This window comes from Alligator sinensis, unplaced genomic scaffold, assembly GCF_000455745.1.
Source record: "Alligator sinensis unplaced genomic scaffold, ASM45574v1 scaffold532_1, whole genome shotgun sequence".
Taxonomy (NCBI): Eukaryota; Metazoa; Chordata; order Crocodylia; family Alligatoridae; genus Alligator; species Alligator sinensis.
This window is the reverse complement of record NW_005842451.1, coordinates 90,365-113,911: the sequence shown is the minus strand read 5'-3', so window position 1 is coordinate 113,911 and position 23,547 is coordinate 90,365. Positions and strand designations below refer to the sequence as shown.

Below are 23,547 nucleotides of genomic sequence, written 5' to 3'. Positions count from 1 at the left end.
ATGCTACTGCATAATATATGTTGGGGCTGATTCTGGCTTCACACTGGTTTCAATGAAGAGCAATGAAAGAAGTGTAGAGATACCATGATACCATGGTAAAATTAGTGTAAGTGAAGCTAGAATCAGGCCTCTCATACCTATCAGATTGGATGGCAAGTCAATAATAGAAGGGTACAGGTATTAACAGGGAATTAGCAAGTTTCTTTTTCTTTTCACAAGCATGCATGTTTCCTACGAGGTACTATGTGTTAAGGAGGTCAGGAGTGGAAACAGTCAGGTTTGTTATGCTTTGCTTATCTTCTCAGACACGATCATTCAATCTAGCTTCTCATAGATTCCCTATGATGAAAGTGCTCTGATAGTACAACAGATTTAAAAATCAGTGGGATTTTATAAGTCAGCATTTCAGGGTGGCTTTCATTGAGCCATTTGGTAAATGATGCAAAGCTTTCACAATGCAAGTGAAGCCAATCAAAGCCTTTATGTGAAGCCAATCAAAGTCTTTACATGAGTACGTCACAAAAGTTTGGAAAACTGCAGGATTTTTAAAAGATGTTCGTTCTGGGGGTAAAATTTTCAGAAAGCACCTACATGTCATTCTCAAAAGCCTCTTGAATCACTTTGGAGAATCTGATTTGAATGCTTAAGACATTCAGGTGCTTTTGAAAAAGTTTGCAGTTGACCAGTTTTCAAACTAGCTCTGTACATAACTTTGAACTCTGATACTCCTCTTGTATTTTCCTTCTATGTAGTACTCTCTTGACTTAGGACTAGATTCAGTAAAGAACTTTCATGTTTAAGACAGGACTTAGGCAGGACTCAATTGCCTAAGTCTAAAATTACAATTCAAAAAGCATTGCTCACCTGCTGTGCTACACTTAGGACACAGACAGAAGTTACATTTGTGGTGCAATTGGCCCCTTGAAAACACTCTACACCCATGCTCTTACAGAAAAGCATGGCTACAGAGCACTTTAAAAGTGCCTGAGCACGCGACAATCTGAACCTTCATACATGAGGATTCAGATGAAGGCACTCCAAAATGCAGCGCCTTCATTAACTTCTGTCAGCGTGCACTGTTCCCAATGCTATCTTCAGGATGGGAGGGGGAGAAGGAAAGAAAGGGATTTCCATCTGGGGTTTGCCCCACCATTGCTAGAGGGTGGGACTGGAGCCCCCCTGTGGTGGGGGGGCTCCAATTCACCTACCCCACCCCGCAGCACAACAGGCTGGGCAAACCCCAGACTGAGCTCCCTCCCCTCCCATTCTGAAGACAGAACTGGAACTGGGTGGTGGGGAGGGGCAGGGCTAACTGGAGCTTGATTCCTCAGCCCCCTGGACCCAACAGCAAGTATCATTGGGTTGAGAGGGAGAAGGTCACTGTAACTCATGGCACTTCCTGGGAAGCGCCATAACTTACTCTGGGGAGCTGAATGTCTGTAAAATTTCTCACCCTTTGACTAAGGAGTCAACTAGCTGTCTATAATGCTATCCTTAAGCTTGCCTAGGACTGTCCTAGTATGATTGCTGAGCTCTAGGGTGGATCTGGATCTAGACTCTCAGCAATGGATATTTAATCCATCTAATCCTGTTTTTCAGATATATAGGGAGTAAAAGGAAGGCCCAGGTTGGTATAGGACCACTACTGAATGGGCAAAAGCAATTGGTGACGGACAGGGGGGACAAGGCTGAACTCCTCAATGAGCGCAAAGTCACTTGGAAGGACTGGAAGGACTGGATGCGTTTAAGTCGGCAGGCCTGGATGAGCTCCATCCGAGAGTACTGAAGGCACTGGCTGATGTCATTGCACAGCCACTGGGGGGAGGAAGGAGGATCCAGGCAACTACAGGCCAGCCAGTCTCACCTCCATCCTTGGCAAAGTCTTTGAAAAGATTAAGGCTCATATATTTGAGAGCCCAGCAGGAAACATTGTGCTGAGGGGAAACCAGCACGGGTTCGTAGCAGGTAGATCATGCCTGACTAATCTAGTCTCTTTTTATGACCAGGTTACAAAATACGTGGACACAGGAATAGGGGTAGACATTGTTTACTTAGACTTCAGGAAGGCCTTCGATATGGTATTCCACCCCATACTGGTGAACAAATTAAGAGGCTGTGACTTGGATGACTACACAGTCCGGTGGGTGGCAAATTGGCTAGAGGGTCATACCCAGAGAGTGGTGGTGGATGGGTAGGTATCGACCTGGAAGGGCATGGGCAGTGGGGTCCCACAAGGCTCGGTCCTTGAACCAATACTCTTCAATGTCTTCATCAGTGACTTGGATGAAGGAGTGAAGTGTACTCTGTCCAAGTTTGTGGATGATACAAAACTGGGGAGAAGTGGACACACCGGAGGGCAGGGAACAACTACAGGCAGACCTGGACAGGTTGGACAAATGGGCAGAAAACAATAGAATGCGATTTAACAAGGAGAAATGCGAAGTGCTGCACCTAGGGAGGAAAAATGTCCAGCATACCTACTGCCTAGGGAATGAGCTGCTTGGCAGCATGGAAGCAGAAAGGGATCCTGGAGTCCTAGTGGACTCCAAGATGAACATGAGTCGTCAGTGTGACGAAGTCATCAGCAAAGCTAACTGCACTTTATCATGCATCAGCAGATACATGACAAACAGAGCCAAGGAGGTGATACTTCCCCTCTATCAGGCACTGGTCAGACCACAGTTGGAATACTGCATCCAGTTTAGGGCACCACACTTCAAGAGGGATGTGGATAACCTGGAGAGGGTCCAGAGAAGGGCCACTCGTATGGTTAAGGGCTTGTGGGCCAAGCCCTACGAGACGAGACTAGGGCACCTGGACGTCTTCAGCCTCCGCAAGAGAAGGTTGAGAGGCGACCTTGTGGCTGCCTATAAATTCATCATGGGGGTGCAGAAGGGAATTGGTGAGGCTCTATTCACCAATGCACCCCTGGGGGTCACAAGAAATAATGGCCATAAGCTAGCAGAGAGCAGATTTAGACTGGACATTAGGAAGAACTTACTCGCAGTTAGAGTGGCCAAAGTCTGGAATGGGATCCCAAGGGAGGTGGTGCTCTCCCCTACCCTGGGGGTCTTCAAGAGGAGGTTAGATAGGCATCTGGCTGGGGTCATCTGAACCCAGCCCTCTTTCCTGCCTATGCAGGGGGTCGGACTCGATGATCTATTGAGGTCCCTTCCGACCCTAGCATCTATGAATCCCCTTAGGAACCTGACCCATGAAGTGTTCTCCATACCTACCACCCACCCAAAGTTATGTGCTCTCCACAAGATGTTGTTGTGACTATTCTTTAAAAAAACAACAACACAGATGGTGGAAGTAGTCCCTGTCCCAAGGTTGTTTCTGGATTTTATCCAATGACTGTCTAATGCAAACTACAGAAATAGTCCTAGGAGACTTCAGTGTAAGACTAGTTCTCCCAGATGAATGCCCTCGGTAAGAAGCTAAAGGGTCATCCTCCTCCTTACGTCATTCTAGCATCTTGACCTATGGATCTCTTCCTTTATGGAGGCATGACTTCACTAATGCACATACTCAGAGTAATGATAGCCTGATCACTCTGTTGTTCAAAATATGGTACTACTGCCTCCTTTTTCAACTGACTGCTCTTTACGGGAGAGAGTAACCTGGAATCATTCTTGAAAACAAATATACATTTTCAAGATACCTGCCCACAGGAGAGGAATTCAGTCTGTGGTTTCTAAATGAATGGACGTGCCTCACTTGTAGCCCTGAAACAGGCACTCTGGAGTAGCACAGAACTTCTGACGCATCCATGTCACATCAGATACATCAGTATTTCCTCTTGGCTAGCTCTTGGCAGCTCCCTACTCAGTGTGCAGTTTTCTTGGACTGCATTTCTGAGGTACATGACTGCAGACTGTGTGGAGGGAACTGGGACATCTCAATCTGGGTTCTGGATTCCATGCTTGAATGCATTATTGGATATACCCCTTACACTCCATTTCCAGTTCTGGAGCATGTGGTGACAGTGTAGCTCAGCCTGCTATTCCTATAGTAGCCTCTAAGATAAATTTCACTTCTAATTATAATGGAATAACTCTGAAGTCAACTTACCTGATACAAGAAGACATCGGAAACCAGCTGTGTAATACTGAAAGGTAACCACAATAGTCTTAGCTTCAGCGAGAAGGCAGCCATACATCTGCTGCAGTGTGTGCTGATTGCCAAAGTACTACCAGCCATATAGGAAAGGAGATACTAATACATGGAAGTGGGGGAGAGAATAGTTAGAGCACAGTGGAGCCATTAAGGAAAAGATAATCAAAATGGAAGTAAGAATCAGAGAAATAGTTTTAAAATTACTTTAAAAGGACAGTGTATTTTTAATTATTATTTTAAAATCCCAAATGCTCTTTCAAAATAGAATATAATGACTGCTACACTGGGACTATTCAGACACAGAGGCAGGCTCAAGGGGTTATTATGGATTTGTTTTAAAAATGCAAAGTGCCTATTTGTAGCACAGCATCTATTTTTCTAAAGAAAGGAGAAAATACTTTATTCTGCTGAGACGTTGCTATGGCAACATGGATACCAATGAATACATGGTGAAATTTGAGCTCCCCCCTTTACTTATTTCTTCAGCAGGCTGCTCTTACCTCTTAATAGAGTGAATGATCTGTCCACGTTTTTCTCACGTTTAATGAAACTTCTGCCTTCTGCTTCTGTTGTCACTACCCAAGCTGTCAGGATTATTGTTTCTTAGACTCTTTCTTATACATTAATACATTTGTGTATAATGGTTTTAGTACAACATTCAAATGTATCTGTCTTAAATAATGACACTTGTGAATACCATACCAGGTTATGCAATCTTATGCAAATCAGGAGAGAGAGAGGAGAGAGGAACCCTTCCATCAAATGCTGAAAGAGTTTTTGGTTTTATTTGTTTAATTATTTAGGAGAATGGGCTTTAGCATCTGAGGCTTGGGTAATTCATCAGATGTGCCCCACATTCCACTACACAGCTTTAGCAGCCACCATATGGTCACAGGTACCCACCTCTCAAAAAATTGTTTCCTTTTCAGTTTGCAACTCAGAGTTAGTTGATGGCAATATGTGCTTTATGGGCTCATTTGTGAAAGAAAAAGAAAAAAAAATCTTGACAAGACTATGCTAATTTTTGTGTGTGAGCAAGCATCTGACAATGAGGTGGTCACCAGAATTAGTGCCCTTATTACCTTCTTAACCAACATTTTAGAATATGAAAATAAAATGTTTTAAAATATTGTGTGTTACAAAGACATTAAAATCTACATGCCATACAGAAATGAGCCAATGTCTATTCTTTTGTGGAGATTAGGATCTATGTGCAAGACTGACTGCATAGAAAGACAGTGCCAACAGGGAGCCAGATTCTCATCCTGGCTAAACAGTTGTTAGCCCAAAGTTATTCAACTGGCTTCATTGAAGTTATTCTGCACTTACATTGGTGTAGCAGGAAGCAGTGTTTGGACCACTGTTGCTAGGTTAACAGCAATAGGTATAAAACAGTGGTATGGATTCATAAAGATATAAGTCACTAAATAAAAGATCTTTCATGTTAGAGGGTGGTATCAGGATCTGAGTGTTTGTACACATGCCCACCAGAATAATTTCTCAGATTTAAAGGTAGCTGTAGAGGATGGCTTGGAGGACCTAAATTTTGGAGTGTAAAGTTGGGAGTTTGGTGTGTTAGACTATGTCTAACACCAAAATTACAGTGCCCAGTGATAGCTCCATCAAACAACCACACAGCTTCATATAGTACCACCCAGCCTGTGAATAATATAAATATATCCATGTGGTGATGACTCAGTGCCACTTAGCTTTCCCTTGGTGCTGTCCTTTATACATGGAGTCCTTGGCTCCCTTCATCTAACACGATGGCTACTGGCCTGGAGGGGAGAGGCAGCAATATACATCGGATAGAGAAGCATCATACAGTAGTATCCACTGGGAACAAGAGAGGGGTAGTGAAAGAACTGTGAGTCTCAGCTGTACACTGCGCATATAATTCGGACTTTAGTTTATTGTCCCTTTGGTATATGGATCACAATGGAGTTAGATAGCTTCTCTAGTAGTAAAGAAAGTATTCATCACTTTTAACGTAAACATCAAAGCAAAGATTGTATAAGCACAAGATGCTCACCACTCACATTGATTTTATACTGAGGCATTATTAAGACGAATGCTGGCATTAAAGATTGAAACAGTTGCATTTAAGAATATAAGCAATTTGCAAAAACCTAAGAGAAGACAGAATTTTGCCTAGGGCTCCTCTCCTGCTATTGGGTAAAGGGGTCAGTCTGCCCAGCAGCAGAATAAACAAGCCAAAGATTTCTACCTTTGCAATAAGGCGAGTTAGCAGGAAAGCTGACAAATTTTACAAACTGCTTTCTAACTTGAACTGAATTGAGTTGACAGATGTTGTAGAGCTGGGCAAAGGAACCCATTTACAGGGCGCACAGTTTTATTGGTCCAGGAAACCCAGGAGCTAGGCTGCATGTTCTTGGGCACCATCTACTGGCAGCTCACCTTTAAACTCCTTATATTAATATTGCCACACAGAAGAATTTCAGTGGAGCTACACGATTTACACACACTGAAGTTCAAGTCCTCAGATTGGTTCTAATAGTAAGTATTTTTCAAGGAAAACCTATAAAGATATTGCAGGGTTTTTTCCAAAAGTGACATTAATAGTGTGATGTCTAACAGAGGGCATGTCCTGAATTAAAAGAGAGAGAGGTAACAGGACTTTAAGGTCAGAAGGAACCATTCTGATCAGTCTGACCTGACCTCTTAAATAATGTTAGCTGAAGAAAATCAGTAACATTGCATCAGATATATGAACTGGCTTGGGCTAGAGCACTGACTCTCACCCACGCTCCTGCAGTACCTTGGGGTGCTATGAGATCTTTTTAAGGGTGCCAAAGGGTGCTGTGCAATATTTGCACTGTTAGAGGTGCCAACAACTACACATGATTCACAAGATCATCCCAGAGATTTTTAAAAAGCTTGTGTACTCTAAAAAGGGGTTGAGTAGCGCTGAGCTAGAGCATAACGTTTTAGAAACACATCCTGGGTGTGTCTACACATTCATTAATGCACCATACTTACTGCACATTAAATTTAGTACTTGGATAATCAAGTACTAAATCAATGTGCAATAATTTGTGCTAATGCACAATAGCATTGGCATATGGGTTTCTTCAGTTGTTAACAGCACACTAGCCTAATACTACTGTGCAGTAGTGGATTAGCACAGGTTTTTGCCTGGCACGCTACTGTGCAGTGTTATTAAGCTACTGTGCAGTTAACATCTTGTTTAGACACCCCCACCCTGTGTAGTATTACAGCCAGATTAACTGATGCCCATTTTCATTTCATTCTTTTATATTAGAATGTACTGACCTAGAGTCATCCAATTTCTTATACCGTCTAATCTCTAAAGTGATACAGATACATCACCAGACGATTAATGACAGCTTGGTTGAGAGGCAGGTTGAAGTACTTGATACTTTATCTATTTATAATAATAACAAATAGATAATTGAAAATGGGTTAAATCTAGTCAGACTAAATGAGCAGTAAAATACCCCTTTGTTCTGTAAGAGATAAAACAGCAGGGATCTCTGTGCAAATCCCAGACCCAAGTAGCCAGGCAAACAGAAGCTAACAACATGCCGGCTAAAGGTCATTCTGAGGACTGATATAGCAAATGTAGGTATTAGGTCTAGGAAGAGGGTAGGGCATATATCAATCTTTTTTACTCAAAAAAGAGCAAATTGTAGAAGTGAGAAAAGCAGGGGGGCCCACCGACATAGTCCAAACAAACACTGACATTGTGGCCCTGAGAACACTTGTGACAGAGAGAGAGGGAGAGAAAGAGAGTGCAAGCTTGCTTTTGATCAGAAAATGAACTTGGAACAATTTTTTGCTTGCTTGATTACTGCTTTATTGGGGAAATGTGGAGTTTGTAAATACAGAGAACTGCATCAAAACCTTGGCTCCACCATCAATCTCTCCTCATAAATGGAACAACCTGCAAGAGACCAATTTTTTTATCTAAACACTCAGTCAAAAGAGGTAACACTAATGAAGATGTCCATGTTCTACATTTCAGTGTTCGCTGCTTCTCATTGACTGTTTCCCTCTCACTCTTCTCCATCCTGGTTCTCAAGGATGCTCTGTGCAAACTGTCTCCTGCAGAGTTTCTTGCCTGCATTGGGATTCTAGCCAACTCTTGGGTTCTGCTTACTTGGAGCTCATTGCAGGATAATACATCTCTCTCTTTCCAATAGCCTCCCAAGAAAACTTAACAGACTGCTAAGCCAAATTGCAATTAATGGAAGGGACAGGCAAGGATGAAATTATCTGAGGAGCTTTGCTAGTATTGAAGTAATGTATGAAAGGCAAGAAGTCTTGTGGATGATACCTTGTTTATCCAGTAAAAGATATCACCCACAAGAACCTTGCTTGAGGAGTTTTGCTGTTTCCTGAAAACAAGACAGGGATGGTCTCATGGTTCATGGATAGGGACTCAAAAAATGGGGGTGGTATTCTTAACACTGCCACCATCTTTTCAATGTGGGTAGGGCATTTTAATCTCTCTGCATGTTAGTAAAATCAGAGGAAGATGGTGTTAACATTCCCATTTTCTATTTATTCTGTCTATTTAAATAGAAAGTTCTTTGGGTAAAGGACTTTTATTACAAATTTGTACAAAGTTTTGTATAATGGAGCCCAAATCATGATTGGTGCAATGCACCATTAGATACAATGGTAACAGCAACTCTAATGTCTAAGAGCTGCATATTTTGCCATCAGGGATCCTCCAGGGCCAGATGTCTCATTTTGAGATGTGGAGTATAAAGGTGTATCAGCCTGATTTTGAGTCCCCAGTATATGCAGTCCCTTACTGGAAGATTCAGGACTTTCACTTCTATTGGGGTTTTTTTACACATTTTATTTGTTGGACTTCCTATTTTTGACACCAGAAGCAAAAATGGGAGGTAAGAATCTAAGGTAAATCCCATGCACATGTATGGACTTGTGACTAGTTTCATTAGTAGCACTGAATTTGGCCTAGTGATATCATATTGGAATAACTGAAGACTAATTCTGCTCCTCAGTCTTTAGCTGATGTAAATGAGGGTGACCTCTATGTGCTGGGCTTATTGTGTGTATACATGCATGTGCATATACATACACTTTATATAAAATGCCAAAACCAAAGCCAAAATCAACTGCCCTATATTACAAACAATGTTATTTATCTGCAAAGTGAAGCAATTGAAAAAATCAGAAAATACCTGCTTTGCAGTTGACCACATAACCTTAAATCTGTTTGCTTGTGTTAGAAACCTCTTGTATCCTGAAAGTGTCAGAGGTCCTGTGGGGAAAAAAAATACAATCATGCATGACTGCATTGTAATAATTAAGACTGAATAGTCAACAGGTTTGGATGACAATTGTTTTTTAAAGATAATATATACTGGTCATGTCTACATGAGACACTAACTATGTAGTAGCCAAAAATATGTCACAGTAGCACATCACAGCATAGACAATGCTAATTCTCTACTGCACAGTATTGTTAGGCTACTACAAGTACTATTTAGTACTTGCTAATACAAATAGTAAATATATGCACAGTAACAACTGTACAGAATTCTCTCGTGTAGACACACCCATTGTGTGTCCTATTCACTCCTTAGGTAAGACCTAAATAACATTTATCTTTTTTACATTTTATATTTTGCCAAGAAGATATTCTTAGCATCCCCTATATTTACTGACTCCACTAAATCGTATTGTTGTCTACCAGCATGTGACCTTTCTGTTATCAAGCAGATTCATATATTCTACAGGATTAAAAGACTAAATAAAAGGACCTTGCCTAATTGAAAGAGTAGCGGCTCCTAGGTCTGATATGTAAGAGACACTTCTTACATTTTTGAAAGCAGGGGACTTTTGTAGTGGCTCCTGATATTTATTCTTTTAAGGCTTTACTCGTTCCTTCTAATTCTTGGAATAACTTGTGCTGAGAATTTTCTCTCCAGGTTGTACATACTGGAAAATGATCCCATATTTCTTTCCACACTGCTCACCACATACCTCAATTCTGATCTGCTAGAGCACTATCATAGGGTGCATCTACACCAGATAGCTTACTCATGATTAGAGCAAATTACTATACAGTAACTATCACCATCTACATGTGTAGATGCTTACTCGCAGTAATTTGCTCTAATGACAAGTAAATTTGCAGGGGGTCATGCATGATGTACCCCAGCATGTCTTGGAGGATGCCGCACACCTCCAGGATGTCCTCCCCTGTGGTCACCTTGCCCATGCTGAAGCGGTGGCTGACATAATAGAGGCTTGTGGATGTGGCCAGCTTGAGCAGGGCAATAGCCAGCCAGATGTTCATGGGGAGTGGCCGGTACATGGTGGTGTCCCGTAACTCCAGGTGCAGGCAGAGCTGCTCATGGAGGTCCTGGAAGGTGGCCTGGGTTGTGCGAAAGGGCTCCAGCCACTGCTTATCACCCCAAGTGGTCTGGACAACATGCAGCCACCAGTCCTGGCTGGCCCAGCAGGCTCAGAGGCAATGGGTCTGGAGGCCCATGAGCACATAGATGACCGTGGTTGTGGCATCTAGGAGCACATCATTAGCATCTCTGCTGGGGTCCAGGTGGCAGCATGGGGTCTGGGCTGTAGCAGCATGTTGTCAGGAGGCCTGGGACAGTGTGATGGGCCAGGCCAGGTGGCTGCACTGTGCAGGGGTGTTGCTAGGGCTAAGACTGACCTGGGTCAGGTAGCGGTTCCCATGTCAGGCCATCAGGGTGAGCAGGTTGACAATCAGGAGTCTGGGGCAGTGAACATTGCTGCTGGGGCCTGGAGCTGGAGCAGCCACGTTGCGGCAGGCAGAGGCTGAGGAAACAGAGCTACTGTGTGCTGCCACCATGCTCTACATGTTGCTCTGGGCCAGGAAAGCAGGTGGCCTGGGAGTACTATGGGAGGCTGCCTTTTCAAGATGGCCATCAGCCACAGGCTGCTGCAGCCAGAGCCTCCAGCTCCCCCTGACAGTGGCAGGGGGCTGGTGCAGGGTTGTCCGGGGTAAGCCATGAGCAACAAATCTGCTTCTGCATCCCTGAACATGTAGATGCCTGCCTGGAGTAAACCCACCATACCACTTTTGTATGTGTAGACATGCCCATAGTCACCAGAAGCCCCTGCTGTCTACTCCATCCCACCTTTGATTACTTCTGAAAGGCCTGGATTTTTTCTGAGATCTCAGGAAATTCTAAATCCCAATTATTAGTACCTAGACCACTGCTTGCAACCCAGCCTCCTTTGCCAGCCACACCCCTGTGGTTCCCAGTAATCATCAGATACTGCAAAGGAAATAGCCTGAAAATAGCAGGCACTTGGACCCTGGGGATGCCTCTCCTGCCACAGCAGAGTGAATACACTGAAGCAAGAAAGCAATAGGCCTATGTTGCTGTGACTGGAACATGCTCTTGATTTCCTAAGCTGCCGCAGCCCGGATCCAGTCTATTCACGGACTGAATCAAGCCTGCGGCTCTAGGTTGCCAATCCCGACCTATAGAGTTGTACGTGCAAACATTGCTGCAGGAAAGGTATGCCAGATAAACATGATGATCATACCCTGCCTTCAGTCTTAATGAAGGCAAGCAAAATGGAGGTGCTGTAACAATTTATATCCTGACAGCTTATTTGGGTGCTGGAAGAAAAAAGGAGAGAGCACTTTAGGGAGACAGGACTATAGGAATGGAAAGTGCTTTCTAGACCCTCAAGTCCAGTAACCTGTATTTGCCAATAACCATTGTCCAGAGGGATCACAAGATCATTCATTCTGACCCCCTCACACACTAGTCACAAAGCACATTATGAAAAAATAAATAATAAAAAAACCCAGCCCACAGTGTGCCATGGTGCACATCTCAAGCTCCAGTATGCTCACTCTCACCACAGCCCAGTCAGGTAAGGTGCTGCTACTAGTTCATGTACTAGCTGGAGAAGAATAGATTAGATACAATGTCTATACTGTGTCTGCAGCATTTCCAGGGAAGATGGCTCTCAAGCATTCCCTGCTTGTGGGCTCCTGTTCACTTACCAAATCCAGAAACGCAGTGGTAAACCTGTTATAGGACAGCCCATCCGATCACTTTTAAGATCTGCATTGCTGATGTATTTTAGGATCACAGAATCGTAGGAGAGTAGGGCTGGAAGGAACCTCATGTGATTGATCACCTAGTCCAGCCCCCTGCTCAGGACAGGATCATTCCTGACTAAACCATCCCATCCAAGTGTCTGCCCAACCTACTCTTGAAATTTCAAAGGATGGAGACTCCACAGCCTGTATTGGCAGCTTGTCCCAATACTTGACCATCCTCATAGATAGAAAGTTCTTTCAAATCTCCAACCCAAATGTCCTATGCCCCAGATGCGTGGAGTTTCCCCAGAGTGGCTTTGCCAGTGTATTCCAGGGTTTGGTGTGTAAAAGTAAGGTGAGACATGCCTGAGAGATGCCCTCTGTCAAAACCAGGGGAGACAGAATAGACATAACCAGAAGGGCAAAATGATTTCTTTAAGGCCAGAATTTACAGTTGCGCAGCTATGTGTCATTTGGGCACATAGGGCGCTTGTACATGTGATGCCATTACCATGTACACATGATGAAAATGTCACTTTGTGCAGCTTAATGGTGTCACAATGTACACATGCAGGAGGTTGAGGAGTTTAAAGTGAGTTTGCATTGTTGCAAACTAAACTACATCCTCGCCATAACAGTGACGGAAACCCCTAAATTGAAAGGGTTAGTTTCAATTAAAAACTCACCATTTCAATTCTGTGAGCATAGAATGCAACCCCCATCATGTGTACCAGAACCCAAAGCAGAGATCATTTCAGATGAAAGATGGTGCTCTTTCCCTTATTTGCAGACCACTTGTGGTGCTCTCTCAACTCTTAGCTGTAGGGACTTGTCAGAACTAAGAGATGCGGCCTTAGGCTCCAAGCACAGAGAAGATGTCTTCAAACAACTATTCCAAACACAAAACCAGTCATTTCCACTTACCTCTTACAAATTAAAGCCAGTTGCTAGAATCACCCCTCTGTGCTGAAATACAGAGTTGCCAAGGGTCACAGAGTTGCCAGAATAACAAGGTTCTAAACGAATGGCTTAAACAGAAAGCTCTATTCATGTCTCTGGGACTGGGGCGCTCTGTGGTCATAGTGGTGAATTTAGCCTACTGAAATTGCGTGGGGGTAAGTGAAGACTGAATCTCTGCCCAAATCATGTGACAAGGATACCTGTTAAATGTGCATCACTATTAAGTATGTTAAATGCATGTGTCATATTAATATATGTCATATTTCTGCAATTATGAAATTAGCATCAACATCTTTTCTTACACAGGACCTACCACATTTGCCTTTGCTGCACTGGTTTTAACAGGTCAAAGGACCCATTCTTAAAGGTACAACAGTTTTTATTTTATCTTTGTAACAAAGACATCAGTACTAATAGAATATATTTTACACAGGTAATCTGCAGCCAATCAGAAGAGTACAACAGCCAGCGGGCTTTATGCAATGCCACCAATGAAGGGCCTATACTTCGAAATCCTGGTAACCATGATAAAACAAGGACTCCTAGGCTCCCTTCTTCAGCTGAAGTTGAATTTTGTTTAAGCCTGACTCAGTACGAATCTGGGTCCATGGATAAATTGGCCAATTTCAGCTTCAGAAACACGTTGGAAGGTAACATGTTTTCCTCTACTATGACATTTCTATATAGAGAATAAGATTTCTCAGCGCTAGAGCTGTATAAACTATAGGTACCTTTTACCAATTTGTTAGAGTGGAATTGATAAACACTATGATGCCATACTTTTTGCTAGGATAAGTACAATCATCTTGCTACAACTTTGTTAAAGATAGGTATGTACAGATACAACAATTTTATCATTATCATAGGGCACCAATGTAAGCTGTTACATGGCAACTATTACATCTACATTCTTCTGTGCCAATACAAGTGCAGAAAAAACTTTTGCAACTTTTTTTCATTCAGAGTTAAAAGTTAATGCATTTAGCTCACTTTTATAGCTGCAGGACCACATAGATGTAACAGTTGTATCGTAACAGTTGATGGGAGCTCCCAAGCAACCAATTCAAGGAACTGGAAGGCACATTTGTTCCAGAGTTGATGAAAAAAAACATAGGGATCGGTCAACATCTGATGAAGTGAGCTTGATTTCATGAAAGCTTATGCTCTATATATAGTTTCTTTAGTTAGTCTATCAGGTGCATATGTACCCTGCCTTTTGCCTGACTTCAGATACCATAGTTAAGTACCTCTCTCAGAACACCTGAGTGGGATAGTGGATCAGATCCAAGGTCCATCTATATCAATATGGTGTCTCCTGAAATGGTCAGAACAAGATGTTTAAAAAATTTAGAGAGGTTAGGTTAACCTCTGACAGATCTTTGTCCACAGTTCTGAAAAATGCTTTGGTGTTAGATGCAATGCATCTATGAATCCTAGCAATGAGTTCTTCCTGCTGGCTTTCTACATGTCTCCACATCCCTAATCTTCTTGCACATAAAATGCTATTTATTTAATTAGCAAAAGACCTTATTTTTGTATTATTTTGCTACCTCCATGTATATTTTTAATGCATTAAAAATATTCTTCCAGTATAAGGGAAGAGATAGTGGGTACAAATAAGCATTAGCATTACATAAAAAACTCAACAAATATTGAGAAAAGACAAAGCCAGTACCATAATTGCATTTATAGCATATCTGGTCTCAAACCCATGGATCTGATTCAATGTCAACTTCAGCAGTTAGGCAAAGACAGAGTAGAGATTGCTAACTACCTCCCTCTGTTCAATGGGATATTTAAGCTCTCTTTTTGTAACACAAGTTAAAACATTAAGAGAAATAAATATCAGCAAAATAAAAGGCTGGTTTTTTAGAAAAGAGTGTATAGTTTGTTAATCAGAAATGCTGCATGCCCTGTATATGCACATAGGTCATTAGATAGAATTCTTCATGCTTCAAGTTTCTTGACATTCCTGAGGGATACTATGTAAGCATCAGTCTGATCTCTATTATTCTCCAACACTAAGTCACTAGATCCTATTCTCCTGTGATATCAGTTAACATCACAGTAATTTAAGCTACTTCCAACTTATACTCTGCAAGTTAATGTGCTGAATTCTGTACTCACCCTTGTCCATTTGATCTAAGAGTCTGCTTATATTTTTGAAAGAGATAGCATCTGCTCTCATATAGCACAGTAGGCATGTAGCTTCACAAAGGATGGGACTTTGGATGCCTTTTGCTGCAACTTCTTCCTTTAATGTATGGTAGATATAGCTGATCACTATGCAAGTCTATGGGCATTTCTACATAAGCATTTACTACACAGCAAACAGTTTTTAAGATGGTGTCTACCTGTGTAGGCTTTACAGAGCAGTAATGCTGTATGTGGACCAACTTGGGAGTAAAGTTACTCCCAAGTCGGTCCATACACACAGTGTTACTGCACAGTAATGCAACTACATGTGCATTACTACAGTAACCACTTGAGTGTATATTTACTACCCGCATCATGCAGGTAGCAAATTTATGCCCAAGTCAGCATAAGTCACCATAGTTACTGTGCACGCCATGGTACAGGCATGCACATATAGACATGCACCTGTACTGTGCAGTAATTTTCAGGCATTCCACAGTAACCTAAATTACTGCACAGTAAGTGTGCACATATAGATGCACCCTATGTGTATGTGCATGAGTTTGGCAAGCTGTTGCACCCAGTCAGAATCCGGCTGGATTAATTTTAAGTTGTGTACAGATACCAAATCTCTAATTGCCAGTCTGCATAACACTGAGCAGTCATGACTGCTGTTGTGTTACTGGATACACGTTTAACTTCATGACATCTGCTGACATCCCTGAGCCAAAATGCTTTAAGCCCAATTCTAAATGTATGTAAAATATAACAGTATAATATATTTAACAATTTATTACAGCATAACAGGACCAGATGCTGATTTCCATTTGTGTAAATCTGTTAAGATCAGTGGGGTTACTCCAGGCTTATATGAGTAGAAGTGCAGGATCAAGCTTATGAACTCCAGTGGAACTACTCTTGATTTATGCCAACATAAGATAAATACCAGTCCAATGGTGCTGTAGAGGAACCCTGTCTTCATGTAGTCAGATAGATCATATATGGGACTGGGACATAGGGGCCCAAGATTCTATTGCTATCCTTTTTACTGTGACTTTAGGTAAGTTACTTTGCTTTGTCATGCTCCACTTACCTTTTCTATGAGATGGGAGGAACAACACCAACATCCCTTCTTTGGAAAATGCTATATTAGAGCATATTTGCTATATGCTATATTTTCAATATCCCAATGCTATATTTTCACTATTCCATACAGTAACTAGCTCCATAAGCTACATTCTATTAACCAAGTAAAAAAGAAACCTATTAAGACTGTGAGAAAAATCTCTGTTAGTTAAGAGTAGCCTAATCCAACTGGTCACAAAAGAAATGAACAAAACAAAGGTCAACCTTTAATAAAGCCACAACCTAAAGGACCTAAGAACACAAATTGTTCATTCTTCCCCTGTAATGCCCATCCATTTGAGTTAAAAAATACAGTCAGTCACTGGCAGGTTGCATAGTGCCTCTTGAAACAGGCAAAAGCTTTAAAGAGATTTTGTGTGTATGGGTTCTGCTGAGGAAATGCCCTGGACTATAGTAGATATAGAAGTCTGTACACAGAGGATATAGAATAAAAACCTCCCTGTTAAGCATCATACATCATATGAGACCTGAATAAGGGTTAAAAGCTCTTTGTTCAATATACATGCTGGCTTTGGTCGTGCTGCTGTGCTTTTTATCCAACACTTTATAGAGTAGAGAGCGCTGAAGCTTGACATTTCCATTTTATGAGAAACTGAAACACTTTGAAACCATTCCAGTTCATAAAAATATTTTTTCTAAAACTTCCCCCAATATTATAAATCAAAAAAGATTCCATTGTGGAAAGTTTTATTTTGTACTAAGTCATTTTATATTACTTCTATTCTTTTTGTATTATTATTTCCTGACATAACAAATCAAGGTAGAACAAGTTGTATCATAACTTAACCTGCCATCATATGAATTACTAGTATGCAAGTGTCAGAAAAAAGGTAATGAAAATAAAACATGACATTTTAAAATTCCAAATTGCAAATTTCACCAAAAATGAATTTCCAATATTTTTCATAGAAAAACAAAACAATTTTTCATAGAAAATTACTTGTAACCTCCAACAGATAATTGTTCTGACAAAAAAATTCTGGACAGCTCTAACAAAGACTTCATTCTTGCCTCCTCCTCAGGTCAAGGGTGGGCCAAATTCAGAATGATGAGATGAGTTCAGGCTGTACAATCACAGCCTGTTGTCACACCCAGGAGTGTCATTTCTCAAGCACATTACAGAGAGACTGCTGGCTCATAGTGAAGTTTTATGGAAGTTAGGTAGACAACCATGACGCTTTGACAGTAGTTCCATAGGTCTGTGGTCGTTGCAGCTTCTCATTCCAGCATTAGTGTATTAGCTTTAAATGATGTAGGATTCATCACTGAAACTCACATAGAGTCATAGACTTTGATAACCAGCTGAAAATATGACTCTAAAGATATTGCTACGATTTTGTGCAATAATTCCTGTGTTCTGGACTTCTGCTAGGTGTCTGCAGGAAGTTCTTTTCTTCTTTGTTTTGCATTCCTCTTAAGCAACGCTCATTGACCATAGCTAGAGGTGGCTTGCACGTGCTGCTGCTCCTAACCCATATTTAGGACCCATTGGTGACACATAGGGGGTGCACGCAGATGCACATGTACCCCCTGTGCAACCCCTGAGTGTGGTGGTGCACCCCCTGTGAAAACAGTGGTCTACAATCGCCATTGGCTGCTGCTAACACTGCCAGCAACATCTGCAGGTGGCTGCCAACCACTGGTCGGCACTCGCCACCTCCACCCCCCCACCACCGACAGCGCTGCGGCCACCTGTGGGAACTCTCCACTTGCTGCTGCCATGGTCCCACTGCCAAAATCGCTGCCACCACGTGCAGGAGCTCGCCGTGCCCCACCCCCCCCAGCCTTCAGGGGCACACGGCATTCATGTTAGGACCCCTTCAGGTACCTGACTGGAAGTTCTTGCTTATACACTCAAGGTCAAACTGACTGCCAGAATTGAAGGACGATTTTTTTTCCCTCAGGTAGACTGGCATGGACCATGGGTTGTTTTGTCTTCCTCTGTAGGATATGATCCTCTTCCCAGACACTTTGATCACAAATTAATCTAACATATTCTGTGCATCTATTTATTTTAGCATATTCTGTGGGCAGGGAATGGGGTGCCTCTTCATACAGTGTTTTCTGACTTTGGTGTGTGTGCAAAGAAGAGGCGGATTGGACAATTCTGTGGATCGCTGGGACAAATCATAGCTTGAGAATACAGGATACTGGTTCTGATGGTTCAAGAGGCCCCACCCAGACCTACACTCCTATGCATTTAAAAAGAAGAAAATCTGGTTGTGGGATTCTCTAATGTGAGGAATTCTTCCTACTTCCAAAATCATCACCACATGTACGAATGCGGCTCCCATTGTAGTGAATGAGATACAGGCATGCAGCACAAAATGCGTCATTTGGTCTTTCAAGTGTCAGCATTTAACTTATCCATAACGCTTGACTCGAAAAAAAGTGTGAGATTAATTGTATTTAATAACTGCAGTTCCACATTAGAAAACAGTGAAACAGATTACTGACATGAAGTGACAGGATGTCACAGATGTTTAACAATTCACCAAAACAATCCAGATATATGGGGCATTTGCTCCAGTACTGCAGTAATTAATGCTGATAATATTATCAACACTCTGAATTCTCCCTGAAATCTAGCAGATACACTTGGAGCAATCAATTCAGTGGCAAATGGAAAGCAGTGAAGGAAAACACTACTTGACTTGCACTTAATTTTTAAAGCTCTGTGCTTGACTGGTTGCATGAAGCTTTGTGATCTCTTCTGCTAGACTGTGGAACCTGTAGTTCATGTAATTAAATACCATTTACTAAATGACACATGCTTCATGCAGCTGAATGTTTTATGAAGATGAAATATTATATAGAAGATAATAGAATGTGTCAGGCCAGTTTAACCATAGCTGGCACTATCAGCTCCAGCCACCATGAATTTGGGGCGAGATCCTCAGTTAGTGTATGCTGGCATGGCTCTAGTTAAGTCAATTCAACCTCACTGAAAATGGACCTTGATTTACAGTTGTATGAGTGACCGTGGGGTGCATCTACATAAGATGTTTACCGTGCAGTAGACTAGCTGCACAGTGGCCACGTCGTTACTGCACAGTCTAAATGACAGCTCGGTGACAAGTACTAAATGACAGCTCAGTGACCAAAGTTACTGAACAGTCGCACGAAGGAACAGCTTTTTTGTGACGCTGACTATACAGTAGCTCATGATTACTGCACACTAGTGTCGCATCATGCTTCCTGCCATGCAATGCTACTACACAGTAATCACGGGCTACTGCACAGTCAGCATCTCATATAGATGCCAGCAGTAAACATTGTGCATCTACATGTGTGCCCCTGTTAGGCTGGAGTAACCTAATTTACTCCACTGTACAATAGTACTTGTAAATACAAGAACTGCCCTGCTGCAGAGTAAAAAACTCCACAGAAGCACATGTGTAGATACAGCCTCAGCTGGTAGGGGCATGAAGGTACTTTAGTGCAAGGGCTGCCTGCCAGCTAGTCCCATGCTGAAGCACCCTCATGCCCCAGCCACCCCTCTGCAGCACATTGAGCCAGGGGGGAACAGCTCTGGGCTGGCAAGGTGACCCTCCAGATAGATGCTGCACCAGCTGGGGGTTCTTTGATCCAGCTCAACAAGCTGCAATCATGGGTACATGTGTAAATGTGCATCTGAGACCAATAAACTCCAGTGCAATAAGCACTGGAGTTTATTGCATCGCATTAATAGGCATTTGTATACATGCCCACGGAGTTAGAGTCATGGTCCCTGAAGCATTTGGTTCTGCTCCCATTTAAATCAATGGCAAAACTCCCATTGACCTCAGTGGTACAAGAGCTATCTCTTAATGGTTATTTCTAGCTCTTCATGATCAATAAGCTTTCCCTTCCAAAGACAATTGAGATTTACTGTAATTCAAGATTACCAATTTACCCCACAACAACAGTGGAAATAAATCAATAACAATAGACCTTCACTGCCTTTAATTTTTATTGTCTGTTTTTCCTATTGAAAAGACAGTGTAGAGTTTCACAGCTTTTAAACACATGAGTAAACATTGCCTAACTCCTTGATACTGGTTGAAATGTGTCCTAATTAAGTGGAACTTTTGCTAATAACAGTTAAGCAATAATACACACTTATTCATACTAATATTTAATTGGAATTGAGGTGATACGAGGAGGAAAACATGTCCTAATTCATCCAATCCTACTCAAAAGAAGTTTTTTTTTTTCTTTTGACACAAAACTGAAAGGATTTTCAAGATAGGATTAGAATTCAAAAGGGTCTTGATATACTGGACAGCTGGGCACTAGGAAAACAGAATGAAACTCATCAAAGGAAGGGTCCTGAAACTCTGGGCTAAGGACAGAAGTTACACATAAACTGGTTTAAGTGAGCTGAAACTGGTTTAAACCTGTAACAGAACATAAGTTCAATGCACATAAACCAGTTTCAAAGTGGCTGAAACCAGTTTGAGATAACCCTGCTTGAATGTAGTATCAGACTTAACTGATTGAAATAAAACTGGTTTATGGAACTTCTGTGCCTGACCCCTTCCTGGTTTAAGTTAAACCAGACACCCCCCAGCATCCCAGCATGCTCTGCAGCCCTGGGCAGGGCTGTGCTCTCTGCTCCACTGGAGCAGATCTGGCCATGCCCCTCTGCTCCCTAGCCCAAGCAGGGTGGTCAGGGAAGGGGGCATGGCCAGATGCCGGTCCCCCTAAGGGGGTAGGTAAGAGCTTTATCCCCCCCCCCCCAACTCTGTGCCATCAGCACTGACCTGCTAGGCATTTCTTTGCTTGCTGCTCCAGCGACGGGAGCGTGGCCAGCCCCAGCAGTAGCCCCAAGTGAACTGGCCAGAGAGGGATTTAATTTCCCCCTCCCTGTCCTACCGGCAGAGACCTGAGCCAGGGTCCACCTGGCACTCCCGACTTACTGCTGCAGTGGCAGGGGCGGGGGCATTGCCAGACATTGGCTGGCATGGTTTCCTGAGGCAAAAGCGGCAAAGCTGCCACAGACTTTTGGGCGAGCAGCAGCAGTGTGCTGGAGTGGGCTTGTGGCCATGCCTCTGAGCCCTGGTGCTGTTGCTCTCCCATGCAGTCTGTGGGACTGAGCCACAAGCAGCTCATCTGGGGGGCATGGCTCTTGCTGCTATGTGCACCCCAGGAGGCATGGGGGGCATGTGCCTCCGAGTCTGCATGGGGCAGGGCGAGCTGCAGCTGCAGGCTGGGGCTGGGTGGTGTTGCGCTTTTCCCAGCAGTGAGGATCTGGGCTAGGGCTGCACTTGGGGTGGGCGGTAGTGGCACTGGGAGTGGAGGCTATGGTAAATTCTGGGGTGGTTGCAGCCCTCCCCCATATCCCTGCTCCCAGTGCCACCGCTGTATGCCTTGAGCACAGCCTGGCTCAGCTTTGCCCTGCCGGGAAGAGCCTGGTGCCACCCCAGCACCAGCCCACAGCAAGCAGCAGCCCACCCTGCACCGTGCAGATCTGAGGCATGTGCCCCCATGCCTCCTGGGATGTGCATGCCAGAAGGATCCAAGCCCTCCCAGATGAGCTGCTTGTGGCTCAGTCCTGCACCCCACTGGTTGTGCAGTGCCTGCCCCAGCCTGAGACCCACTCCCTCCCCACCTCTGCTGTAACCACTGGAAGCCCGCAGCCAAGCTGCCTTACAGCCCTACTGCTGCCCCATGTTTGGGGAGGCAGTAGGGCCCCCCACTGTTGCCCCCCCCCCCACTTCCACCACCTATGGTTTGACCAAAAAAACACTAATTCCCAGAACTACTCTTTTACACCTTCGGTAATACATTTACTTTTCTTCAGATTTTCAGTGCTTTACCAGCTACCTGGAGTTTGTTAGAGCTAGTGTTCATTTGTTAGACATCTTCTTTTTTGTATATTAGGGTTCAAATGGTTTGCCATATGTATGTCCTACTGACCTGAAACTATACGAATAAGTAACCATGAATAAAGACTTACGACACTAGAATTTTAGGATGTTTTTCAATGGGTCGAAAACATTGGACAAAGAATCACAATTTTAATTCAATTAAGCAGTACATATACTGACATGCTGCATTAGTGGTGTTACAGTTTTAATATGGTTTCTTCTCATTTCCTCTCTGCTATGCCTTTTGAATGTACTAATGCTCTTTCTTCAAGTGTTAGCATTATACTAGGGTCGAATATACATAAAATATTGATCTGCTGTTGTAGTAGAAAAATGAATATGCACCTCTTCATATCATTATATGATTTACTCTTCACATACAGGTTTTGCTGATCCACGGACTGCAATATCAAACATCTCTCAAAGCAGCTTGCATAATGCACTTCACATCTACATGAATGGCTCAATGTCTCAAGTGCAAGGATCTGCTAATGATCCCATCTTTATACTTCATCATGCCTTTGTTGACAGGTAAGTGTGACTCCTCTTTGTAAAAGTGATTAATTCGGGGTATTTATAAAGGTATTCTTCCTTTTACTTTTCTTTGATGCATGTATATTTGGAGCTGTTCATTTGGAATCTTCATTTGAAGCAGTTTTGCTACATTTTATCATTCCTGGCTTTTCCACACCTAACCATTTTGCTTCCTTTTTGAAATGTTCCCCTTTTGAAATGGTTCCACGTGTCCATACTCTAACAGATCTGCTGTTTTGATGCCTAAATGAAGGGTACTTTCAGACCGACCAGTCAATTCTGCCATTACTTCATGAAAAATGTAAATTTAAATGACACATTATATCACCTTTTTATGCTTGTCTGAACATTCACTAGATTGAATGTGGTATTAAAAACTGAGAAATGTGTTAATATGTATTACCAAAAATAAAATAATTCAGTGATTCCATGCTGAATAAGAAATACACATATGTGTAGTGTTAAAGAGTTTGGGCCAAAATATGTGACTTTATGTCAACATTGCTATGACTACATTGAAAAAATCTTCCATATTCCAAATATATATTTTAATTCACCTTTCATGAAGAAAATTCTAATACATCACCCATAAATAAAATTATAAGCACCCAGAATGTAAATGAGAAACAAAATTGCAAGAACAATTTGCTGGAAGAGATAGAATGTGAGAGGGAGGGAGAGGAAGAAGTATGCATTAGAAATAGGAGAAAGAGCAAACAAGCAAACAAACCCACCATC

General features: G+C 42.5%; 1 protein-coding gene across 1 annotated transcript in view; it reads left to right on the top strand.

Annotated features, from left to right (window-relative positions):
* TYR (tyrosinase) overlaps positions 1 to 23,547 on the top strand; it is an 88,076-nt gene that overhangs the window by 2,925 nt on the left and 61,604 nt on the right. The window contains exons 2-3 of the mRNA XM_006030556.3: positions 13,575 to 13,791; positions 22,659 to 22,806. Coding sequence (XP_006030618.1) covers positions 13,575 to 13,791; positions 22,659 to 22,806 — 365 coding nt within the window. The remainder of the gene's footprint in view (positions 1 to 13,574; positions 13,792 to 22,658; positions 22,807 to 23,547) is intronic.